This window comes from Orcinus orca, chromosome 9 (assembly GCF_937001465.1).
Source record: "Orcinus orca chromosome 9, mOrcOrc1.1, whole genome shotgun sequence".
In the NCBI taxonomy this organism is placed as follows: Eukaryota; Metazoa; Chordata; class Mammalia; order Artiodactyla; family Delphinidae; genus Orcinus; species Orcinus orca.
In genome coordinates, this window is record NC_064567.1 from 31,707,602 (window position 1) to 31,726,651 (window position 19,050).

At 40.2% G+C, this 19,050-nt stretch overlaps 1 protein-coding gene across 2 annotated transcripts in view; it reads left to right on the forward strand.

The window, feature by feature from the left end:
- CTTNBP2 (cortactin binding protein 2) overlaps positions 1-19,050 on the forward strand; it is a 154,264-nt gene that overhangs the window by 81,667 nt on the left and 53,547 nt on the right. For both annotated transcript variants that reach the window (XM_004269849.3, XM_033428227.2), the window contains 3 exons: positions 316-415; positions 8,071-8,221; positions 11,182-11,433. In XM_004269849.3, coding sequence (XP_004269897.1) covers positions 316-415; positions 8,071-8,221; positions 11,182-11,433 — 503 coding nt within the window. The remainder of the gene's footprint in view (positions 1-315; positions 416-8,070; positions 8,222-11,181; positions 11,434-19,050) is intronic.

Here is a 19,050-nt window from a genome sequence, read left to right on the forward strand (position 1 = left end):
AATCTGATAAAACATTTTCTGACATATGACGGTCCTTTCACTCATCAGCAGCTCCTCTCCCCCCCGTCCCGCCAAAAAAAAGAGAAAGAAGTCATGTCTTAGTTGGTGACTCTGGGGTATTACAATCCTGGGGGAAAGGGGCCGCTTTCCCTTTATAATAGTCTGTGGAGTCTCACAGCGGCCCTGAAAAAAATTGTCAGATGAGCTGTGCATCAGAGAGGTCCCTTGGGGTTAGTGTTTGTCTACAGCTCGTACAGAATTTGGTTCATCATGACTAAGTGGGGAATTAAAATGGCTTTCTATTAAAATCCATAGACTGTGTGAGATTGCTGCTGAATGCAGAAGCCCAAGTCAATGCTGCTGATAAAAATGGCTTCACACCCTTGTGTGCTGCAGCTGCTCAGGGACATTTCAAGTAAGTGATGCTCTTAATTCTTTTTTTTTTTTCCCTATGAAAAGAGCCTCTTTATAATTTGCACACATATTTTAGTTCTGGCTGAATGTGTAAACTAGTGCTTAAGATCCATTGGCAAATAAATTCAGCTAAACATATTTGAGAATTTAAATGCAAAGTAGGATCCTAAATTTGCTCTTCTTTTTTTTTGTTGTTGTTTGTTTTTTTATACAGCAGGTTCTTATTAGTTATCAATTTTATACACATCAGTGTATACATGTCAATCCAAATCTCCTAATTCATCCCACCGCCACCCCCATCCCCCCACCGCTTGCCTTGCTTGGTGTCCATACGTTTGTTCTCTACATCTGTGTCTCAACTTGTGCCCTGCAATCCGGCTCATCTGTACCATTTTTCTAGGTTCCACATACCTGCGTTAATATACGATATTTGTTTTTCTCTTTCTGACTTACTTCACTCTGTATGACAGTCTCTAGATGCATCCACATCTCAACAAATGACTCAGTTTCGTTCCTTTTTATGGCTAAGTAATATTCCATTGTAGATAAGTACCACATCTTCTTTATCCATTTGTCTGTTGATGGGCATTTAGGTTGCTTCCATGACCTGGTTATTGTAAACAGTGCTGCAGTGAACATTGGGGTGCATGTGTCTTTTTGAATTATGGTTTTCTCTGGGTATATGCCCAGTAGTGGGATTGCTGAATCATATGGTAATTCTATTTTTAGTTTTTTAAAGAACCTCCATACTGTTCTCCATAGTGGCTGTATCAATTTACATTCCACCAACAGTGCAAGAGGGTTCCGTTTTCTCCACTCCCTCTCCAGCATTTGTTGTTTGTAGATTTTCTGATGATGCCCATTCTAACCTGGTGTGAGGTGATACCTCATTGTAGTTTTGCCTTTGCATTTCTCTAATAATTAGTGATGTTGAGCAGCTTATCATGTGCTTCTTGACCATCTGTATGTCTTCTTTGGAGAAATGTCTGTCTGTGTCTTCTGCCCATTTTTGGATTGGGTTGTTTGTTTCTTTAATATTGAGCCACATGAGCTGTTTATATATTTTGGAGGTTACTCCTTTCTCCGTTGATTCGTTTGCAAATATTTTCTCCCATTCTGAGGGTTGTCTTTTCATCTTGTTTATGGTTTCCTTTGCTGTGCAAAAGCTTTGAAGTTTCATTAGGTCCTATTTGTTTATTTTTGTTTTTATTTGCATTACTCTAGGAGGTGGATCAAAAAAGACCTTGCTGTGATTTATGTCAAAGAGTGTTCCTGTGTTTTCCTCTAAGAGTTTTATAGTGTCCGATCTTACAATTAGGTCTCTAATCCATTTTGAGTTTATTTTTGTGTATGGTGTTAGGGAGTGTTCTAATTTCATTCTTCTACATGTAGCTGTCCAGTTTTCCCAGCACCACTTACTGAAGAGACTGTCTTTTCTCCATTGTATGTCTTGGCCTCCTTTGTCATAGATTAGTTGTCCATAGGTGTGTGGGTTTATCTCTGGGCTTTCTATCTTGTTCCATTGATCTATGTTTCTGCTTTTGTGCCAGTACCATATTGTCTTGATTACTGTAGCTTTGTAGTATAGTCTGAAGTCAGGGAGTCTGCTTCCTCTAGCTCTGTTTTTCTCCCTCAAGACTGCTTTGGCTATTTGGGGTCTTTTGTGTCTCCATACAAATTTTAAGATTATTTGTTCTAGTGCAGTAAAAAATGCCATTGAAATTTGATAGGGATTGTATTGAATGTGTAGATTACTTTGGGTAGTATAGTCATTTTCACAGTATTGATTCTTTCAATCCAAGAACATGGTATATCTCTCCATCTGTTGGTATCATCTTTAATTTCTTCCATCAGTGTCTTATAATTTTCTGCATACAGATCTTTTGTCTCCCTAGGTAGGTTTATTGCTAGGTATTTTTTTCTTTCTGTTGCAGTGGTAAATGGGAGTGTTTCCTTAATTTCTCTTTCAGATTTTTCATCATTGGTGTATACGAATGCAAGAGATTTCTGTGCATTAATTTTGTATCCTGCAACTTTACCAAATTCATTAATTAGCTCTAGTAGTTTTCTGGTGGCATTTTTAGGATTCTCTATGTATAGTATCATGTCATCTGCAAACAGTGACAGTTTTACTTTTTCTTTTCCAATTTGTATTCCTTTTATTTGTATTCCTTGATTGTATTCCTTGATTGCTGTGACTAGGACTTCCAAAACTATGTTGAATAATGGTAGTGAGAGTGGACAGCCTTGTCTTGTTCCTGATCTTAGAGGAAATGGTTTCAGTTTTTCACCATTGAGAATGATGTTTGCTGTGGGTTTGTCATATATGACCTTTATATGTTGGTTCCTATAAAGAATCAACCTGGTTGGAACCTTGAGGTAGGTTCCCTCTATGCCCACTTTCTGGAGAGTTTTTTTTTTTTTTTTTTTGTGGTATGCGGGCCCCTCACTGTTGTGGGCTCTCCCCTTGCGGAGCACAGGCCCCGAACGTGCAGGCTCAGTGTCCACGGCTCACGGGCCCAGCCGCTCCGCAGCATGTGGACCGGGGCACGAACCCATGTCCCCTGCGTTGGCAGGCAGACCCCCAACCACTGCGCCACCAGGGAAGCCCCTCTGGAGAGTTTTTATCATAAATGGGTGTTGAATTTTGTCAGAAGCTTTTTCTGCATCTATTGAGATGATCATGTGATTTTTGTTCTTCAATTTGTTAATATGGTGTATCACATTGATTGATTTGCATATATTGAAGAATCCTTGCATCCCTGGGATAAATCCCACTTGATCATGGTGTGTGATCCTATTAATGTGTTGTTGGATGCTGTTTTCTAGTATTTTGTTGAGGATTCTTGGATCTATATTCATCGGTGATATTGGTCTGTAATTTTCTTTTTTTTTAGTATCTTTGTCTGGTTTTGGTATCAGGGTGATGGTGGCCTCATAGAATGAGTTTGGGAGTGTTCCTTCCTCTGCAGGTTTTTGGAAGAGTCTGAGAAGGATGGGTGTTAGCTCTTCTCTAAATGTTTGATAGAATTCACCTGTGAAGCCATCTTGTCCTGGACTTTTGTTTGTTGGAAGATTTTAAATCACAGTTTCAGTTTCATTGCTTGTGATTGGTCTGTTCATATTTTCTGTTTCTTCCTGATTCAGTCTTGGAAGGTTATACCTTTTGAAGAATTTGTCCATTTTTCCAGGTTGTCCATTTTATTGGCATACAGTTGCTTGTAGTAGTCTCTTAGGATGCTTTATATTTCTGCCATGTCTGTTGTAACTTCTCCGTTTTCATTTCTGATTTTATTGATTTGAGTCCTCTTCCTCTTTTTCTTGATGAGTCTGACTAATGGTTTATCAATTTTGTTTATCTTCTCAAAGAACCAGCTTTTAGTTTTATTGATCTTTGCTATTGTTTTCTTTGTTTCTATTTCATTTATTTCTGCTCTGATCTTTATGATTTCTTTCCTTCTGCTAACTATGGGTTTTGTTTGTTCTTCTTTCTCTAGTTCCTTCAGGTGTAAGGTTAGATTGTTTATTTGAGATTTTTCTTGTTTCTTGAGGTAGGCTTGTATAGCTATAAACTTCCCTCTTAGAACTGCTTTTGCTGCATCCATGGGTTTTCAATCGTCGTGTTTTCATTGTCATTTGTCTCTAGGTATTTTCTGATTTCCTCTTTGATTTCTTCAGTGATCTCTTGGTTATTTAGTAGCGTATTGTTTAGCCTCCGTGTGTTTGTGTTTTTTACGTTTTTTCCCCTGTAATTAATTTCTAATCTCATAGCGTTGTGGTCAGAAAAGATGCTTGATATGATTTCAATTTTCTTAAATTTACTGAGGCTTGCTTTGTGACCTAGGATGTGATCTATCCTGGAGAATGTTCCGTGCGCACTTGAAGAAGAAAGTGTAATCTGCTGTTTTTGGATGGAATGTCCTATAAATATCAATTAAATCTATGTGGTCTGTTGTGTCATTTAAAGCTTCTGTTTCCTCATTTATTTTCATTTTGGATTATCTGTCCATTGGTGTAAGTGAGGTGTTAAAGTCCCCCACTATTATTGTGTTACTGTTGATTTCCTCTTTTATAGCTTTTAGCAGTTGCCTTATGTATTGAGGTGCTGCTATGTTGGGTGTATATATATTTATAATTGTTATATTTTCTTCTTGGATTGATCCCTTGATCATTATGTAGTGTCCTTCCTTGTCTCTTATAACATTCTTTATTTTATAGTCTATTTTATCTGATATGAGTATAGCTACTCCAGCTTTCTTTTGATTTCCATTTGCCTGGAATATCTTTTTCCATCCCATCACTTTCAGTCTGTATGTGTCCCTAGGTCTGAAGTAGATCTCTTGTAGACAGCATATATATGGGTCTTCTTTTTGTATCCATTCAGCAAGCCTGTGTCTTTTGGTTGGAGCATTTAATCCTTTCATGTTTCAGGTAATTATCGATATGTATGTTCCTATGACCATTTTTTTAATTGTTCTGGGTTTGTTTTTGTAGGTCCTCTTCTTCTCTTGTGTTTCCCACTTAGAGAAGTTCCTTTAGCATTTGTTGTAGAGCTGGTTGGTGGTGCTGAATTCTCTTAGCTTTTGCTTGCCTGTAAAGCTTTTGATTTCTCCATCGAATCTGAATGAGATCCTTGCCGGGTAGAGTAATCGTGGTTGTAGTTTCTTCCCTTTCATCACTTTAAGTATATCATGCCACTCCATTCTGGCTTGTAGAGTTTCTGCTGAGAAATCAGCTGTTAACGTTATGGGAGTTCCCTTGTATGTTTTTTGTCGTTTTTCCCTTGCTGCTTTTAATAATTTTTCTTTGTCTTTAATTTTTGCCAATTTGATTACTATGTGTCTCGGCGTGTTCCTCCTTGGGTTTATCCTGTATGGGACTCTCTGCATTTCCTGGACTTGGGTGGCTATTTGCTTTCCCATGTTAGGGAGGTTTTCAACTATAGTCTCTTCAGATATCTTCTCTGGTCCTTTCCCGCTCTCTTCTCCTTCTGGGACCCCTATAATGTGAATGTTGTTGCGTTTAATGTTGTCCCAGAGGTCTCTTAGGCGGTCTTCATTTCTTTTCATTCTTTTTTCTTTATTCTGTTCCACAGCAGTGAATTTCACCATTCTGTCTTCCAGGTCACTTATCCATTCTTCTGCCTCAGTTATTCTGCTATTGATTCCTTCTAGTGTAGTTTTCATTTCAGTTACTGTATCATTCATCTCTGTTAGTTTGTTCTTTAATTCTTCTAGGTCTTTTTTAAGCATTTTTTGCATCTTCTTGATCTTTGCCTCTATTCTTTTTCCGAGGTACTAGATCAGTTTTGCTATCATTATTCTGAATTCTTTTTCTGGAAGGTTGCCTATCTCCACTTCATTTTGTTGTTTTTCTGGTGTTTTATCTTGTTCCTTCATCTGGTACATAGCCCTCTGCCTTTTCATCTTGTCTGCTTTTCTGTGAATGTGGTTTTTGTTCCACAGGCTGCAGGACTGTAGTTCTTCTTGCTTCTGCTCTCTGCCCTCTGGTGGATGAGGCTATCTAAGAGGCTTGTGAAAGTTTCCTAAATTTGCTCTTCTTAATAATAGATGTTTGTATATGAGGGAAATGAAGAAGAGGAATATGCTGTTTCCAAACCTCATGTGAATGAACTTGCTTCCGAAGAAGATTATTTTTAGCATATCAACATAAAGTCATCCCTCCTGTCTATGGGGGATTGGTTCCAGGACCTCCTACAGATACCAAAATCGAGCATGCTCTAAGTCCGTTATATAAAATGGTGCTGTATTTGCATATAACCCACGCATGTCCTCCCGGATACTTTAAACCATCTTTAGGTTACTTATAATACGTAATACAATGTAAATGCTATGTAAATAGCTGCGAGCATGTGGTAAATTCAAGTTTTGCTGTTTGGAACTTCCTAGGATTTTTTCTAAGTATTTTCCATCCGGGGTTGGTTGAATCCACAGATGTGAAACCTGCAGATAAGGTCAGCCGACTGTGTATGTGGTTATATAACAGATTGTTAAACACTTTGCTGTTCACTATTTTCCACCACCGCAACCTAAAAACCTTTTTTATGTGTGATGGCATTAAACGTAAAACATAGAATTATATTAATTGTAATACTCTTATAGCTTCCTACTGGCAGTTTATTCAGTATTAAATCCCAATTATTCACTTTGTTTTATCATTAAAAAAAATTGAAGCAGAGCTTACATACTGAAAGAAATTACAACACAAAACCAAAAAGAGCCTATCAAGTAAAATATACGTAAGTTTAGCAGTGATTTCTTCAGTAGCTTAATAAGTCAGTTGACTATAGATATAACTTTCTAAAATCAAGGAATATTTTAATAATAAAATAGAATATAGCTGAATTGCTTTATTTGCCTGTGATGAAATGGCAGGCTCTGGAGAGTGAAAGCTGTGTTCAACTTTTTTATTTTACCATCCCTATAGAAATGTTTCCTTTAACAATTCTCAGGATTCTTGAAGTACGGGTTTTACATTTTACACTATTGTTACTAGTCCTAAAGATAAATTTTAAAAAATTCAAAATGCATCCATAAAGTACAGTATTTTTTTTTTTTTCTGTGTGTCTAACTTGTCTCATCACCCTGAGTTTATTGTTGAGGATCAGAGCTACTGATTTTGCTGCTACTTTTTGCATGTATCCTAAGTCCTCCAAGAGAGATTCTTCTTCTGGGCTACACTTTTACCTTTACTGCCAGCAGGCAATCTGTAGGGCCACTTGCTTGGATAGTGTAACAGTCATGGGAACAGAGGCATGGATGGTTTTGCAAAAAGGGAGAACCCTGGTGAAATGCAGGGGCTTGATTAATTTAAATGTGTATTAGATACACATTAGTATGTAACTTATTTTAAAAATATGCATAAACAAACCAAATGTTGCCAAGGGAAGCCAAGAAAAAAACATGCATCTGAGCAAAGAAACAAAGATGTGAGTTCCTTCTTAATTTGATGATTTATCACTCTTTTTTAAGTTTATTCTCATCTAATTTTGCAAACTGAAGTTAGTTCCTAAGTGCCGTGAAGTCTTGAATTTACCTCATTGCTTTCCTTCTTGATTTTCAGGGCAATGTGTTTCTGCTTAGCTGTGTCTTTTTCCTCATAAACTAGCCCCACTTCAGGAGACAGGACAGCCTCTGCTGTCTTTTCTCCCCAAGATGGCCCTTTTCTGTCTCCGTACTGCCTTTTATAGTGGAGGCAAATGGTGCCCTGCTGTCTGTGCTATTTTTAATTATTTTCTCAAGTGGAAATCTCAGAATGACTCAGCAGCCTGACTTTTTTCAAGGTTCAAACTATTTTGAACCACAAATAATATATATGTCAAGCACAGTTAAACATATTCCAAGGACTACTTTCACAGTTTGGTTGCAGAGAACTGTCATAAACCACGTATTCACACTTGATCAAAGCTGCTATTTTAAATTTTCATGGGAGTAGTTAAAATACATCTTCCCAGGCTTGTTAAAAACAGTATCTATGTAATAAGACCAGGAATAATTGATACATATATTTAATAATTCATGTAAATAAAGATGCAGAATTGCTCTAGCATTATTTTCTCTATTTAATATCTTGGTCAGGTGGTACTTCAGAAATCAAACCCAGTTTGTATGTAATTAATCATAATCTTGCATTTAGGTGTGTAGAATTATTAATTGCATATGATGCTAATATTAATCATGCTGCTGATGGAGGACAGACACCTCTATACCTGGCCTGTAAAAATGGAAATAAAGAATGTATTAAACTCTTGTTGGAAGCTGGAACTGACCGAAGTGTAAAAACCAGAGTGAGTACCTGTATGTTGGGTTTTGTCCTATAATTTACAATACGTCTCCAAACTCTACAGCTCGAAATACAGTTGCTTTGTTTTGTTTTGCTTTGAGGATATTGGGTAAGGACATTGTCTTATTTGTTTGAGCATCTCATTATTAGAAGCTTGTTCATTAGCCTTTCTTTTTAAAGGTAGTTGGTGTAGTGCCTGGGAATTGTAAGCAATGGACAAAGGTCAGCTGTCATCGAGGTCATCGTCACTATCCACAGTAGTGCTCATTTGTAGTATGTGTAAACAGGAGGGAGTTTGTGGCAAGACAGTGCCCATTGCCAGTACTTAGAGGAAGGTTATTTGTGCTCACTGTTCTTCCCAGGACTGACGTTTATTGTTGCTAAGATTATGCAACACCTCACAGAGTTCAAGGTCATTGTCTAATTTGAGTCAGAACTTGAAGCACTGTGTATGGAAACCCACTATGAAGCCTAACAGGCTGAGGTAGCTGTTGACTCCATCCCACACAGTTCTGGTACCTCCTGTACAGGGTGCACAGGTGAAGTCAGGGACTTGGAAACTGAAGAAATTTGGAGTCTGATCCACAGAAGAGTCCTTGGATAATACTTCTGGCTCAGCCACACAGAAATGCATTTGAAACAAACTTCTCAATTCAGCTTCCCAAACTGGTCTTCATCAACCTATCATGATAGATTTAAGGACCAAGAAATAAGCCTTCGTACACTGGCATGCATTTCTCCAGTGGGGGCCCATCTAAGGACTGGTGGGTTTAACGGAGCCCACTCTTCACTAGGATCAGGAATTTATTTATTTTTTTTTTTTCAGCTTCCCAGAATGTGATAAGTGTAATAATCACTACCCTCCAGGATATTCCTGAGGAAAGACAAGTGTAGACATCTTAATCTCCAAAGGTTATCTGAACCTTGGATCTCTTCTGTTAATAGAGAATTGACTATACTGTGCATCCATTTCATAGGAAACACCCTTAACATTTTCTAGGATAAAAAGGTGCATTACCTACTTTAAGGTCACTCTTAGATTTTGGATTTTCTTAATTTATCAGAAGAAAACAAACAATTAATGGTATAACCAGAGATATAAGCTAGGTATAGACATTTTCCATTGAGTCCTATTGCAAGGGCTTTTTTTCTTTAATATATTTCCTATTTATTTTTTTAAAATCTGAGAAAATAGTCCAGATTCATGTTGTTTTATATATTTTATTTAAGAAATCTGTGTTATTACACATTCATTATAAAATTCTGCCTTACATATGAAAAAGGAATGAATTTTACATCATTATCTGAATGAAAAATAAGTAGTTCAACATAAAAAGTCACATCCTATAAGTTAGAGAACACAGAAATCCATGCCCTCAAGCTAGTTGTTGATAAGCTGAATGAAATCGTTAGAAGTACAGAGGCTCCAAAGTACAGAGATAAATAGCAGAATTGATAAAGGATCTTAAGGGAATAATTATTTCTCATGATTTTTAATAAGAAATCAAAGGAGAATGAAAGATTTTAAATTTTTCAGAAGTAACTGCATGGCCTTTGTAATATAAATTAAGGAAGGTCAGGAACACTTACACTGTTGCCTAATTAAGGCTGATACCCATGTAAAGGTATCTACAGCCCAACAAAGAACAAGCCATGAAACACTTTATCTGCCTGGGGTACACCGGAGGACTATATGGTACTCCAGCTACTGCCCAGCCATGGTCTGCTGTTAGCCAAGTCGATTCCCTTGATATGAAGTACAGAACTAGAGAAAAAGCCACATCATTCAGTGAGAGCTTTAGCAAGTGATCAGATGACTCAGTCTAAATGTAGATGGTTACCATTTATTGTCTGTTCTTCTCCCTGTTATTTTTTTAATGAAATGAAAAAAATAGGCCAAAGGGAAAATAAAATGAAGCCAAAATACGTATCACCGAAATAATTCTCAATTCTTTTATGAAAGTCTTAAAAATCTAATGAAGGTGGATACCTGAGTAGAAGGCAGACCTATCTTTATATAAAAATGAGAGACTACAGAGGGGATCAGGATTTCCCCTAGAATAGTGTTTGTCAAACTTTAGTGCAGCAGAGTTGCCCACATGGCTGTTAAAACGGATTGCAGGGCCCCAACCTTGAGATTTTTGATTCAGTAGGTCTGGGATGAGGCTCAACAATTTACATTTCTAACAAGTTCACAGGTGGTGCTTATGTTGCTTGCTGGTCAGGGGACCACACTTGGAGAACCACTGTGCTAGGAAAGAGTTGTGAGTCTGCTTTAGCAACCAGCTAAGTGGACAGTTGAGGCTTCAAAGTAGAATATGTTCTAGAGAATGGGCCCAAGCGTTTTAGTTGGAGCATTTTCTAAGCTTGCATTTATCAATATCCAGCTGCAGTCACAGAGAGCTCCATAGAGGCTGATAGGTATCTCATGAAGTTACTTGACTTTGTTTTTCCTTTATGTCTGCCTTTTCCCTGTTATCTAGAATCTTTCCTTCTGAAATCAGTGGCATAAAATTTTAAGATAACTAGAATTAGGACTCTTCCCTGTAGGTAAAACTGGCTTATAACAGCATTCATTTAGTACAGTACTGGTAACTTTATATTTGCGTATAAATTTAAAAAATCTTTATGCTAAAGTTCATTCTCTTTCATAATATTAAATTGAGATTTTGTTTTACCATATATAATGCTTAGTTACCATCCTGGGCAGTACCTGTTCACTCCAGATGGTCAACTGTTAAGAGGAAATTCTTACCAAATAGCAAACACAAGTCATAGCAATGGAAAATACACTAATTGACAGTGGTCTGAGAACTTAGCTCATCTATGATATTCAGGATTGGAAGCCTGATTTTCCCAGCTCAGTGGTCCATGCCCAAGAACATGTAGAGGTGAACTTTAAATAACACAGTTCTCAACATTGATGTTGTAATCAACCCTTTCCCCCGGTCGTTTTATTTTCAGGATGGCTGGACACCAGTTCATGCAGCTGTGGACACTGGTAATGTGGACAGCCTCAAGCTTCTCATGTACCATAGGGCCCCAGCTCGTGGAAACTCGTTGCACGAGGAGCCCGAGTCGGGCGTCTTTGACTTGGACGGAGGAGAAGAGAGTCGTGAGGGCACATCCAAGCCTGTTGTTCCTGCAGACCTCATCAACCACGCCAACAGCAAAGGCTGGACTGCTGCCCATATTGCTGCTTCAAAAGGTTTTAAGGTGTGTCTGGTAGCAGCTGGCCTCATTACACAGTTGTAATTTGATGAGTGGCGAAGTTGTCTGCTATTGACTGAGTGTGTTTCACCTGTATAATTGGGGACTGAGCAGTACCATTGCAGGAGATGATCCGCTTCCAGTACAAACCAACATTTTTTTGTCCAGCAGATATTTACGGCCAAGCGTATATGTGACTTAATCACAAAAATCAGTTTGGAGTTTGTTAACAAATGTGGGAGTAATTCCAGACATTTTATCTCATGTCAAATTAGAGGAAAAGTTGGATATTGATAGAGTCCACAGGGTTGTTTGATTCCGTACCAAGACCATGCCATGAGTTAGAGGGAGGGCCAGGATTCAAGTACACATGTCCTGTACTCTGAACTCCCTCACTAGCCCTACCTGTGCTGTCTTATGGTACATAAGAGGGCATTCTAGATTTCACTCATCAGTTAGAAGAGAGAAAGATTCTGATTATTAAGGAAATAACATGAAATAGTAAGCCATCCATTCATGCTTCTTTTTCTATTTAAATCACTTGAGCAATAATATTGCTTTAACAATGAAAATCTATCAGGAAGCTCCTGAGTGCAAGGCATTGTGTCAGCTAACATTTGCAGGAATCATTTATGCGATTAGTTAACTCCTAGTTCAGTGGCAAGGGTGCAAGATACAAGACAAGTGTAGGATAAGAGAAGTTCAAAAAATGTAAAACAAGGGTAATAGACACGTGGTTGGAACAGTACAAAAATGCAAATTTTTATTTTTTGGAAGAGAGAGTGCACGTATTTCAGAGAGCAGAGTTGCGGAATATTAGGCTCAGGAATGGCTCATTCTGGAGGAGATGGAAACGATTTTGGTCTTGCAGGGTGGGTTAAATTTGTCACCCATCACTGGAGAGGAGAGTAGCTCAGATGGAGGGAGCAGTAGGAACAGACCAGAAGTAGGGAGGTGGGTAACAGCTCCACCTGAGCTAATGAAGAGTAGTGAGAAGTTCCACAGTATGGCACCGGCCTTCAGTGATGTCTTAAGAAGTTTGAGCTTTATTTACTAGTCAGAGTAAAACCATTGAAAGGGTTTGTACAAAGGAGCAAAAGAATCAGCTCTGTAGTGTACATTGATTGACTTAGCAATAACATTTAGAAGACTGGGGATTATGAAAACATTGGTGGCAGGGGAGAGACTAGGTGAAAGATGATGGGAGTGGTAGAAATACTAAGAGAGATCACGGAGTACAAATGTCCAAGAATTGAAGACAGATTAGATACAGGAAATGAGCGAGCTAAATAGAAGGATCATAGTGACATTCTCAGAAAGAGAAAAGAAGAGGCGTCATTGTGATCAAGATAGAATGTGGGGCTTCCCTGGTGGCGCAGTGGTTGAGAATCTGCCTGCCAATGCAGGGGACATGGGTTCGAGCCCTGGTCTGGGAAGATCCCACATGCCGCAGAGCAACTAGCCCTGTGAGCCACAACTACTGAGCGAGCCTGCGTGTCCGGAGCTTGTGCTCCACAACAAGAGAGGCCGCGACAGTGAGAGGCCAGCGCACTGCGAGGAAGAGCGGCCCCCGCTCGCCGCAACTAGAGAAAGCCCACGCACAGAAACGAAGACCCAACACAGCCAAAAATAAATAAATAAATAAAATTAAAAAAAAAAAAAAAAAAGAAGATAGAATGTGGATTTAAGCATGCTGAATTTAATTCTGGGATATGTTCAACCAGATGGAGATATCTGGAAATAGCTAGAAATGTGCATTTGGAGCTCTTGGTTGGGTAACTTCCTGTTGTTATGATCTAGAGCAGAAGCTGTTCATTTTGGACTTTGGGGTTTTTTTTTAGTGAGAAAAAGGCATGATTCAGTTCAACGTGGAGGTATTGCTTGCTAGTAGTAGTTTACTCCTATTTTATCCTTAAAAGAAAAAACCTACAGAAATTCTGTGAACTTGATATATATATATTGGTTTGAATGGAAGGCAATGACATTTGACATAAAAGTGTTTGGAAGACAAAGATGGAAAATATGAAAGCTTAAATTTGAAAATGCATAGTTAATCTAAGACAGTGAATCTCATTTGATGGAGGAAAGGTACATGGAAGGGGTAGTTCTCAACTTACTTCCCCCTTCAAGAAAATCTGAGGATAATGCAAGAGGTTACTGACAGCGGTAGGTTGTTCATGCACTCAACCTGAAGGCAAGAAAAAAAAAGGCAAAACAAAAAACAAAACCTGAGCATCACTGATCTAGAATGTTCAGCCACTGACCCTCTGATGCTAGGCAGAGAGAGGAGCCCACTCTCCAGGGTGAGTTACCCTGCAAGGGTGGGGGGCTTGCGTTGCCACTCAACTCCTTCCTTATGAACTCCTCATAAGTCCTGGTGTTTTTAGAGCCGAGGATGGCATCTTCATGGCTTCCCAGGCCCCTGGCAACGTGGATGCTCTGTCATTGTTGAGTAAAGGGAAATAGGATTTCTTTCTCACGTGTAATATGACTCTCTCTGTATTCTCTTATGTTAAGAAGCTTAAGATAAATTTTGAACAAGAAGAGAGAGATTTTAGAAAGTGAACGTGACTGACCACATCCACACGCTGCAAAGAAAAATAATAAATTAAAATAATAGATTTTTTTTTTTGCCCTGGAGTAGATATGTCATCTTCCAGGCTAACCTCTTCATTTTATGGTTAGGATATTTAAACCCTGGAGGGATTAATAGAAGTTGGAAATGAAGCCCAGAATGCCTGGTTTCGTTACTTGTGCGGCCTGCCTTCCTAGTCAGTCATGGGTATTGCAAAATATTTTTCATCCTTTGCCTAATACAGTGTTTATATCCTGGCTGACTCCATAGAGGTAATACATTCACAACTAAGTTGCTAAGACCAGTTTTCTGAAAAAGTAAATGACAGTTCTGAGTTAATCATTGTGTGGGTGAAGAGATTCTACACTGAACACAAGTAGAGCTTAAAAGGTGTATGTTTTTTTTCTCTTTGCAATAGCATATATGTGTCCAATCTGCATAAGGTAGTAGTACCCTTGTTACCCAAGAAGATGACTTCAGTTTCCATGTGTTTTTCAATGTAAAAAAAAAGTGGGATTTCAGAGCTTGAAGACACATAGCTCATCTAGTCCAGCTGCCTTGCCTTGCAGATGAAAAAATTAAGTTTTGGGAAATAGTGTAACTAATTCCCCAAGGTCAATTCATAGAAGACCAGATTCCCAAATCAGTCCTTTTTCCACTAGGTTCTTGGTCTTTTTCCCAATGTTTAAGCAATTTATGCAAATCACCATTTAGTGTTTGGTAACAAGAGTAGCTCTCTCTAAAGCTGGTCTGTGACTGCTCCGAAGTTGAACTCATCACTGAGGATAAACTTGTTTTCATCACTTAGGGTGAGTGGATAGAAGAGTTTCTTAGTGAAACTCTGTGTTCTGTCATGAGAACTCTGACATGTCAAGTTCCTGCCGCAGAAATAGATTAGGGAGAGTGTCTGGATTTGAGCGGCTAGTTGTTGAAGCTCTCGTTCAAACAGATTCTTTATTTGGCGGATTATGTGTTTTGAGTAGATGATAATTCTAGCTTACGTATTGCCCAAGCCAGTGGCTTCCTGTCACTCATGCTCTTACTCAGCCTTTCTGGGTTGTTTAACATGTTGACTCTAATGCAGACTCCTCCTCAGCTTCTAGAACACTGCTCCTTCCTTGCTTCCCTTCTGAATTTGATGACCAGGCTTTCTCTTTGTTTTTCTGGTTTTTCTCTTTCGTTTTTTAACCCTCAGCAACTCCCATGCTCCTTCCTAGCTGCCTAGTCCTATTTTTTTTTTTTTTGCTGTACGCGGGCCTCTCACTGTTGTGGCCTCTCCCGTTGCGGAGCACAGGTTCCGGACGCGCAGGCTCAGCGGCCATGGCTCACGGGCCCAGCCGCTCCGCGGCATGTGGGATCCTCCCGGACCAGGGCATGAACCCACGTCCCCTGCATCGGCAGGTGGACTCTCAACCACTGCGCCACCAGGGAAGCCCCTGCTTAGTCCTATTTTTAAGAGTTTATCCAGTCTTTCAGCTTTAACTGTGGCTTCTACAGTAACTCTTCCCAAACCCAGATCTCACACCTGGCTTTCTACCTGTCTTCCAGACATTTATTTCCACCATCCTAGAGGTCATCTCTAGGCAGTCCCACAGTCCTCTGGTCAGGCAGTGGCCTTCTTGTTGCCATCTTTACACCATCCTCACAGTGTGTAGGAACTGTGGACTGATGGATGCATTTTTACCTCTTAGCCAGGCGAGTGTCAGGCATTCCCTCCCACCCTCCAGCATCCATCTGACTGGATAGTCTGGATGTGGTATGTGTCTTAAGCACAGAGGCCCACATGGAGCCCCAGGATTTAGATTTCCTCTCCCTAGGTCATGGCTGCAAAGAGAAAAAAAAAATGATAGGAGTCCCTAAATGTCTTCCTTGTCACAGAGTTGGGTACCTGGCTAGGAGAAGACAAAGACAGGATAACCTGTGATGTTGGACCAAGTCTTTGGGACTAGATGATAAATAGAAATCTGTGCTTTTGATTCTGCATGATAATTTTTTTCCCTTAATTTTTATAAAATTATTTTCGAAAAGGTCAGACTGTGTGTAGATAAAGGGAAAGCTATTTTTTAAAACTCTCATTCCAGAGTGTTCAGTGCAGAGTATTGCATCCTTGCTTAATTTGAACAGCAATGACTCACAGAATCCTAAAGGATTCTCACATAAACTTGGCCAACCAGAGTTTTGCTCCACCCCTCACCCAAGACATACACTTTCTGGTGTTTTCCACTAACACCTTTCATGGGTCTGGTTTTGACCCTTTTCCTCCTTTCGCTCTCTACTTTCCCCCTTGAATGATCTTTTTGGTCTCTAGAATATAATCTATCTAGATTCCAAAATCTTCTCTCTAGCCCACCTAACCATGTCCTGAGTCCATTCAGGAAGGTCTTATCCAGGACGCCCACGGTTTTACAGGGCATCTCCTTGATAACCCAGTTGGCCCAGTACAGTCCTTGTTTATGCCCATCATCCCAATGTAACCATTAACAGTGCCCCTTTTTACTCTTAAAAGTGTCCCAGTTTAGCCAATTATATGGTAACCCTATTGATGACCATATTCATGTTTACTTCCACCAAACAGCTCCATGAGGATGCATGCCTGGGCTCCCGTGCTTAGGCTGCATCTCTCGTTCCTCCTCTCAATCCACTAACATCACCTGACATTTGTGTTTATTGCTCCATCTTCCTAAGATAATGAATTCAAATGATTGATAAAACTCTAGATTTTATTCCCTTATAAATGAACACGTAAACAAAGGGAAGGCTGTTTTTTTAAATGTCCCTTGGGGAGCCCTCGTCATGGGCTGTCTGGACTTGTGTAGGCCCTGCTGTGAGCTCTTCATCTCCAGTCTCTCCAGCTCCTTTACAGTGTCTCGAGAGGGACCTTCCTAACAGGAAGTTGGTCATGTAATTTACCTTTCGTCTTTACAAGGGTAAGTGACCTTTCAGGCGCTTCAAGGATAAGTGCCAGATCTTTACATGACTGACAAGTCCCGTCCAGATCTGGCCTCAGCCTCTCTCCACAAGCACACTTGTCTCCTTTCCTCATGTACTCTCTGCTCTGACCCTGCACTGCTGGCTGTTGTGTAGACATCCTGTGCTGTCTCTTCTCTCCCTGCCCTTGCATCTGCTCTTCTCATTACCTCAAATGGCCTCTTCTGTCCTGACCCCTCCCTGCCTGGAAAACATCTCAGCTTAAGTCTTGGCTTCCAGGAGTTCATTGGTCCCCAGAGCACCTCTTCACACTTCACTCAGGGAGCTTGTTCTTTACTGTGATTATTTGTATGCCTCCCTCCCTTTCCATCTCCTCCAAAAATTCACTTTTCATCGTTGTATATATTGTGCTCAGCAGTCTCTGGCCCACAAGTACTAAATGTTTGTTGAATCAGTGAGTGAATGGGCTATCTTATGAGAGTTCTGTCTTAACTGGTCTCCTTTCTGTCACTCTCTTTTTCTGTATGTCTTCCAAATGTACCAGTTGGTTTTCAGAACTGAGCTGATCATGGTGTTTCCTACCCAAACATATCCTCATGCCTCCAGAAAGACATTGAGGCTCCCTAGCACTCAGCCCTTCACGGCTGACGCTAGCTGTCTTCATCTCACCCCTAAGTCTGCCTGCTTCCTCATACTGTTATTTCCCATTGTGATAGCCTCCATCTCCCCTGCCCTGCAAAACAGTGAGCACACCCACACCCCAAGTTGTTCCCAGCACGTGTGCCAGACCCTACCTGTGCATTTGCAGACTGTTTTCCCTCCCACTTCCTTTGCCCAGTGTCAGACCCTCAGCTCCCTGTCCTGACTAGGATCTTATCTCTAGCTCTTTGGACTTGGGGTTTCAGCTTATTCTCCCTGGCACTGGTACGTTGCTTCTCAGCTCTTAAAGGCCCCTGGCAGAGGTGGTTCATTGTCCCTCAACATCTTTTCTACCCTTGTCTACAATAACGGACCTCTCAGAGTTCAGCTGGGCTCTTGACCACCCAAAATAAAGACTACGTTCTCCAGCCTCTGTAGCAGGTGACCATGGACACCTACCTAAGTTCTGGTGATTGGGATGTGAGTGGAAGCAGAAGTTGAAGCCTAAGCCACTGCTTTCTGAAGTCTCTGCTCTAGGGAATTCCCTGGTGGTCCAGTGGTTAGGGCTCCACGCTTTCACTGCTGAGGGCCCGGGTTCGATCCCTGGTCGGGGAACTTAGATCCCTCAGCTGTGCGGCGTGACCAAAAATAATAATAAATTAAAAAATAAAGTCTCTGCTCTAGCACATGTATCTGTATCATAGTTAACAGCACTTTGATTCAGACTCATTCATCTAGACCTCTTGCTCTGCATCACTTGGAACAGCCTGCCCAGTTTAGGTCCCCTGAGAATCCATTTCCAGAAGAAGCAACTAGCATCACAGCAAGTGTTCTCTTCACTCGAAGCCCACCCTTCAATGAGAGAGCTTAGATTCTTTTCTCTGCCTTTCCCACCTCCTCCCCCTCCCCTTAGTAGAACTTTCTCCTCACTTCAATAGCGCCCTCTTCTGGGCACATTTTCCCCGTGGCTCTTGACTATACTTTGTGTTTCTGCCAGAGAAGCAGAAACTGTTAACATCTTCGTGGTCACAACCCTGGGCTCTAAGACAGCGCCTGGCACAGAGGTGCTTAGTATCTCTTTCATAAAGTTGTGAGGATGTGTGAGCACTAAATACTTGTGCTGTGTTGGAACGGTGCCTAGAGCTTAGTATGTGCTCCAGTAGTTACTGTAGCTGCTGCTGTTCAGTGTCAGTTGGGTAAAGTTTTCATCTTCTTTGTGTTCCCCATGGAGCCCAGCATAGTGCTGTGGAACTCACAGCTGTGACCCTGTTTGGATACGCGTTATCCTGCTATCTTTCCAACATTTCTTGCTTCCTTATAGAGAAAGCTACTGCTTATGTTATTGCCTACTGACCTACCTGAGTGTAATAAAAATTATACACAACCCACTTTATAGGTCAGACTTAAAAGAATCTTGCAGATTTTGGTTGCATCTTTTATCATTTCTGTTTGTAATTTGAAGTACCATCACCTAGAATTAT